Below are 7,496 nucleotides of genomic sequence, written 5' to 3' on the forward strand. Positions count from 1 at the left end.
CTATAAACTAAATTCTTAAATAGTAAAACTATTACTAAAATATTTGTCAATCAACTCTGCAATCAATCTACTGGCATTACAGCAAATTTCCAGCAACTTCCAGCACTGACCATCCTAAGAATCTGTTGCTTTAATTTTACAGACAACACAAAATCTGCTGCCTACTTTGTCAGCAATTGACATAACTAATTAAGCATTATTCCCAACACTCACACATTCAGAAGAACCCAATTTCATGATAAAGTCCCTATTTATTCTACTTCTCTTATTCTCCTCTAATTACCTTAAAACTTACTAGTTTCTCCCTATGAGATTAAAATCCTAACCACACCATTACCATTTTCATAATTGGAAATAAAGTGAGAACACAATCCACATATAAAAATCGCTCACTCCATTTAACTATGTCCTTCACTTGTGAACATGAAAATTGTAATCGTGATGCTTTAATTCTATTTTAACTCTATTGGACCTTGGTAATAACTTTTGATTCAACCACACCTTGAGATTGAATAAAATGTTATTGCATGATGGGACCTTGTCCATAAGTCTTGTGTGCTCCTTGCTTCTCTTCTTCATTGTGAGTGACTTGGTCTTTGTAGTTCATTTAGCTGCTTTTTTTATAAATAGTGAAATATCTGAAGTGAGAAGTACCTTTGTATTATACAATGTTACAAAATTTAAGCCAGAAAGTTTTAATTATATATATTTTTTGAGTATTATTTCAATGCACCTTGATACTTTTAATTATCCCATTGTCATAAAAATCTTCCATTATTAAAATTTGTATTTTAATCTTGAACACGTTTTTGAATAAAATACCCAACTTTTATATCAAAAGAAATTATTTATCCTTTTCAATAACAGAATATATGAAAAAAAAATACTCTTGAAACGGAAATGAATAAAGTATGCAACATTCGCAATTACTTTTGCCACCATGTAATTTTTCCATTATTATCGCCAAGAGAATCTAGTTCCAGAGTCCCCGCCAAAGCCAAAGCGTTTCCCTCGTATTATGGAAAAATGATAGGCATGACGTAGATAAAAACCTAAATATTCTACCTTGAACGAAGTGATTTATTTTCTGTCAACGTGTCAAACATCGTTCAAAGTCGCTGCAATTATGTAAGAATTATTGACTAAGAATCAGCGTAACTAGGGTTCTAAAAAAGCTATATTCGTTTAATTTCCTATTGGTTTTTCCCACTGTTGATGTTAGTGGTCTGCTGCATTATTGTCGACTTTTTAGATTCCCAGATGCAGAAGGCAAACTATTAATATTTGTGATCGTATCCCGGCACCCATCAAACAACAGCCGCTAACTTGAGGGTTGAGAATTCCCATTCCTCAGCTACTGTATTTGGTTTAAGCTGCAGAATGGGGAACGGGGATGTTTCAGGGGTTCTGACTGTGAAGGTGTTGAAGGGGTCGAATTTAGTAGTTAGGGACTTGATAAGACACAGTGATCCTTACGTTGTCGTCAAGCTGGGTGATCAAGTCCGTTTCCTTTGATCCTACCAGCCTTTCATCTTAGCAATACCAGTTAGCTGCATATAATATAGTTAGATCTATATGATATAGTAACTGTAATTCAGATTTTATATAAAGGTTTTACCAGTTAGCTACATATAATATAGTTAGAGGTATATGATAGAGTAACTGTAATTCAGATTTCATATAAAGGTCTTACCAGTTAGCTACATATAATATAGTTAGATGTATATGATATAGTAACTGTAATTCAGATTTCATATAAAGGTCTCTCATCATAGGCCTGCACATGGATTTTTTTGCTTGGTTAACAAATACTTCTTAGTATCTTACACGTGCAATCTGTGCTTCCCTTTCAGAGTAAGAGGACTGGTATCAAGTATAAGACCCTTAATCCAGAATGGAATGAAGAGATGACATTCACTATAGCGAATGTGTCTTCTCCAGAGTGCAGCTCACTCACTGTGGTATGCGCTTTACGCGGAAGCCTTATTCTTCCTTGTGTGCTTTATGTATTTATACAAATGATCATTAAGAAACATCTTTAGACAACTCTGAATGAATTGAAAATTAAAATATTTTCGTTGAGTAATTCTTTTGCAGGAAGTGTGGGATAAGGATAAATACACACGGGACGACTTCATGGGAAGAGGTGAAGTTGACCTAAAGTCTTTTGTGACTCAATCCACTGCTACTAATGGAGGTTACAAGCACAATCAACAGAACGTGCACATGAAGCTGCAAAAGGTTCACTCTGGTGTATTGGACTTGAAACTGGGATGGCAGCCTGGGCAGTGAAGGGTTTGTTTCAGAAAGTCGAGATCCAATAGTTTTCTTCTGAAGTGTTTACGATTTAGAAAAACGTAGGGGAGGGATTATTATATGCACCCTCCGCACTTCCAATGGAAGGCTGTTACGTGCCGGCTCTTTGTAATAAATATATGTATATGTATTAATATAATTTGTTTTTGTTTAATCGGAATTAAAGCTGGGTGTGCTCCTTTTATCATATTTTCTTGGTCTCGTTTCGGAGTTTCAAGTATTTGGTATCATTATTTCAATGATATGTGCTTCCCGGACGTTTTGATATGTAGTATAATAAAACTGTTAGAAGGGTTTTTGAGCAGACTGAATGCATTTACTAATTAGAAAAACCATTTAAAAAACAAAAATACACCATCTTCAAAAAATTTATCATTATACTAACAAAATATAAAGACCTCTGATGGTTACACTTCTCCACGGATTTCGTTACATCTTATATTCAATTTAACACTCCGGTTTGATTATGGTCCATGGTACTTCTGTCCATTAATTCGGAAGTTCAAATAGGTTACATTAATCGCTAGGCTAGAGAGTATAATGCACGGTAGAGTGTAGGCCATGGACACACTTAACATTTCAAATCCGACAGCTTCTTTACGCTGCAGGGTGTATCAGGCTCACCAACTTGAATATGGCCATTTTCTAACGAGGATACAATTTCACTCAGAAAATAACGGAAATTCTTACATGATTTTGAAAACATCTCATGGAAATTTTCTGAAATCCCAGTTACCATTGTGAAGTTTTAGGATTTTGGATGGCCACTAGTTTTCATAATGGGACTGAATCTATTTTCATTATTAAAAAAATAATATAAATATTTCTAATATTATATTTTTGAAATTTTTTTAATTAATTTTCCTAAATAATTTCAAGATTTTGACTAAATTGTTTTTCTTTTTAGATAACCTTATCAGATTAAATTTATTGAAAATTCCTTTACTAATTTCTCCAAATACTTTTAAAATTTTGGCTAAATTCTAATTTCTTTAGACAACTTTATATAAAACTGAATATTTAATTTCTTTTTAAATCTCTTCAAATTTAATCTATATTAAAATTGGATTTGAAAACTAAAAAATCACAACTTTCAATTTTAAATGTAAAAATAACCAATTAAATTAATTTATTATTTAAGAAATGGCTTCCACTCTCTTCTGCCGAGGTTCAGATTTAACTCCTCATTGGCTTACTTTGTATTGCAACGTGCATACAGGTGCAGCTAAACCCTTTGTGTTGCAACGTGCATACAGGTTCACCTAAACCCTTGAAAATATAATTTAGGTTCACTGTTAATCATAGTTCCAAATTCGGTCGTACCGACCAAAAAGTTCGAAAATTCGACTATTCGGTTCGGTTCGTGGTTTAATACGACAATTAGCAATTCGATACGGATATACAGGGTTCACGTGGCTACCTCGGATCAATGACATGGTATGGTATATTATATGTTTCGCAGATGAAAAGATGGTATTTTATATGGTGTGGTGCACGTGAGTGTATGATGTGTTGGTTTGGGCGGTTGGCATTCGCATCTCCTCACTACGTTTTATTTTTGCAGAGCTCCGCGATGTTGCAGCATATTTGTTTTGATGATGACATAATTCTGTTTCCTTAGGCGATAAATGTTGTATGATGAAATCTGCTTGCTTCAGCGATATATGTTGTATGATGATTCTTCAGCGGGGATGCTTCTCCCCACTGAAAAAATGTTATATGGTGCGGTAACGTTATTTGAATTTTTATATGATAGGAAATTTCATTTTCATGTGGTAGTAAATTTTGAAAATTTAAAAGTAATTTTTTATATTTTTTATTGATAATTTTATTTAATTCTGTAATAATTTATGGATTATAGGTTATAATAGTAGATTTTTTATTAGAAATTTGAATAAGTATTAATTTGCAATATTAACAAATTGGTTGGATTATATTAACAAATTAGTAATTATAAAAATTAGAGTTTTTATATTAATAGTTATAAAGTATAATTAAATTTAGTTTAATAAATGAATAATAGTAATTAAGAGTATAAATATATATTTTAAGGCAATGTTCATATACATTTATATGACGACATTTCAAATATAAATTTGGTTGGTAATTTGGAATCTATATTGTATACGGCCATGTTGAATTTCTACAAAGTTTACTTTATATTGCGCATCAATTCATATATAGTGTAGTTAGATATATACATGAATACATAAATTTTTATAATCTGCTATTCTAATATAAAACTATATACTTTGTTTCAAGATTTAATTCTATTTGCAACATTTGTTATTGACAACAATTTTTAGGGGGTTTTTGAGGGTTTCAACATTATAATTGTTCATTTCAATTTTTTTAAATATTGAAAAAAAAACCAATATATAAAATGTATATTTCAATTTTTTTTCTTTATTGAATTTTAAACAATTGAATTTTTCCAATATCTAGTCTAATTAGTATTCATATTCGAATTCGAATTTAGTAACTATGGAAAAACCTATATGCACCCAACAGCTCAACAAATGAAAAGTGACAAAGTGAGCCGATGAACAGTTAAATCGGAATGCTGGTGGAAAAGAGTAGGAGCTTCTTAATAAGTTGCTTAAGGAAATATATTAGATTAATTGGTTTTTTTAGTATTTTGAAATTTAATTGGTTAGAATTATATTTTGAAATTGAAAATAATGATTTTTATTTTTTTTAATTTTCAATTTACTTATCTCATTATAACTTACAGAAAAATATTTTAACATTATCAAATCTAAACCATCCAAATAATTTTGTTATTAAAAATTTAATTCCAATATAAACCACACCTAACTTAAATATTATATGATGCTGTATTTAATGTTTTGCTCACCTTTAATGATTTTTTAATATTCTATATACACAGAAATTAATATTATATTAAGCAACCAAATGGTTATTATTCACTTATAACGCATGAATCCCACAATCATCATAATATATGATGAGACTGATTGACTTAACGTTAACTGGTTCACATTAGAAATTGTCGTAACCTTCAGATTGGCTTGAAATAAGGTTACCTGAAAATTTGGTTGGAATATTCGAACGGCATAAGCGACTCCTAGGCTCCTGCAGTGTTGCAGGACCAGTGATTATGCTCTCAACATTCAAAAGCGAAAATGATCTACTTTACAATCAAAGAGAACACGGAGGTTTGAATATCTTAAGGATTCTCATGGCGGGTTCAACATAGGTTTCCGGTCATCTTGGGAAAGATGTTGGAAGCGGTTTAGTTGGTTAAAGTAGATACGCAAGCAAAATTCCTCGATATGTAACACGATTTCCTATCTGTTAAAACCATGTAAAGAGGATTTCATATATCTTAGGAACTCCGAGATAAATTCCTTAAAATGCGAAAAATAAACATAATGAGGATAAGCGTATATTTTAAAATGAATATATACGATATCATGGATTTAATAATTTAGATTTTGATATCATTCGTCGATATTGTTTATCATTGTATTAAAAAGTGTTTTTCAATAGTAAATTTTTCTATTTAAGATTTAATATATATATATACTGAAAATTATTTACACAGATTTCAGCGTTGCAACGGTACATCGTGAGATTTCCAACTGTGATTTCTAAATATAAACCGTTGTAAAGTAATTATTTATTTGTCAACCAGAGTGAGTAAAGTACTCGATTACTCAAGCACTCAATTTCCGCACAAATATTCACCGTTCAATCTTATATACTTGTGCAATTATAAAACTTCTAATAGCTGCATTGTTTGTTGAACCTATGTCAGAGTCCATAACTCAATTTCCACACAAACATCCTCCGTTCAATCTTATGTAATTGTGCAATAATAAAACTTGTAACAACTACATTGTTTGTTGAACCTATATGAGAGTCCATTTATTAGTCAACAAATAAGAGTAGCCAAAAGCATAGGTAGTTGGAGCAAAGCAAGCATCAAAGTAAGTATTAGCAATAAGAGTAGCCAAAAGCATAGGTAGTTGGAGCAAAGCAAGCATCAAAGTAAGTATTAGCAGTGGATCAAGAGTAGTATATTTAAATCAACAATAGTAGATTTAGATGTTCATAAAGAATTTTAAAGATTTAGTTGGGTTTATTATTTTTTTAGGATTATAATATCAAATATGGTTAAATATTGATAATTATAGCCAATCATAGTTAGCTATGGTTCAATGTCATATTGTGACAAGGATTGTCTAACCCTCAAAATAAACCATGTTTATTTTAGTGTTTCTAATATTTATATTAGGCTTTACTAATGTTGGGTTTAAAATATTAGTCTTTTGGGTTTAATATGATTTCTTTGGGTTCATAATCCCTTGGGGTTTTAGTATTAATCCCTTGGGTTTTAGTATTAATCCTTTGGCTTTATTATTAACTTGGGTTTATAATATCAATCATGGTCAGCGTTATTAATCTCTTGTGTTTGTAATATCAATCCCTTGGGCTTCTTGATCCCTTAGGTTTTTAATATTTATCCCTTGGGTTGACTAATTCTTTGGGTTTATAATATTAAATAGTTGGATATATTAGTTCCTTGGGTTTACAATATTAATAATCCATTTGGTTTATTATTCCTTTTATTTTAAAATATTAATTCATAGGCTTTATCAATTCAACCATGTTTATTTTTGTTTTTTTAATATTTATCTTGGGTTTTTATACTTTGGGTTTTTAATACTACTCACATTTGTTTAATATTATTCCCTCGGGTTCCTAATCCCATGAACCCGAGGGAATAATATTAAACAAAAAATATTAACATTATAAACCCAAGATATACAAGTGCTTAGATAAATATCAAAAATATTAAAATAAACATGCTTAAATTAATGAAGCCCAAAAATTATAATATAATAATAATAATAATTGTTATAATAATATAATAATAATCCTAATATATTATTATAATAATAATAAAAAAACATAATAATTATTATTATTAATATAATAGCTATTATATTAATATTATAATAATATAATAGTAATTATATTGTTATAATATTATAAATATATATTAGTGATTATATTGTTATAATATTATAATATTATAATAATATAATAATTATTACATTTCTATATTATTATTATTATTATATAATAATAAATATATTATATTATAATAATAATAATATAATTTAATAATAATAATTATTAATATTATTAAT

At 29.5% G+C, this 7,496-nt stretch overlaps 1 protein-coding gene across 1 annotated transcript; it reads left to right on the plus strand.

The window, feature by feature from the left end:
* Window positions 1-1,321: 1,321 nt before the first annotated feature.
* Window positions 1,322-2,481, plus strand: LOC149207012 (GTPase activating protein 1-like). The gene is made up of 3 exons (XM_089393837.1): window positions 1,322-1,500; window positions 1,854-1,961; window positions 2,098-2,481. Exons 1-3 carry the CDS (start codon window positions 1,381-1,383, stop codon window positions 2,290-2,292), a joined length of 423 nt encoding a protein of 140 aa, XP_089249963.1. The 5' UTR covers window positions 1,322-1,380; the 3' UTR covers window positions 2,293-2,481.
* Window positions 2,482-7,496: the final 5,015 nt, after the last annotated feature.

This window comes from Pinus tabuliformis, chromosome 1_2 (genome assembly GCF_031772625.1).
Source record: "Pinus tabuliformis cultivar Carrire ecotype Pingquan chromosome 1_2, CPIR1, whole genome shotgun sequence".
Classification (NCBI taxonomy): Eukaryota; Viridiplantae; Streptophyta; class Pinopsida; order Pinales; family Pinaceae; genus Pinus; species Pinus tabuliformis.

Excerpts from the sequence above, each read along its gene's own strand:
- LOC149207012 (XM_089393837.1), top strand. The coding sequence starts at position 1,381 with ATGGGGAACGGGGATGTTTCAGGGGTTCTGACTGTGAAGGTGTTGAAG. Across the intron at positions 1,501-1,853 it reads TCGTCAAGCTGGGTGATCAA|AGTAAGAGGACTGGTATCAA; the intron begins GTCCGTTTCCTT and ends CTTCCCTTTCAG. Across the intron at positions 1,962-2,097 it reads AGTGCAGCTCACTCACTGTG|GAAGTGTGGGATAAGGATAA; the intron begins GTATGCGCTTTA and ends ATTCTTTTGCAG.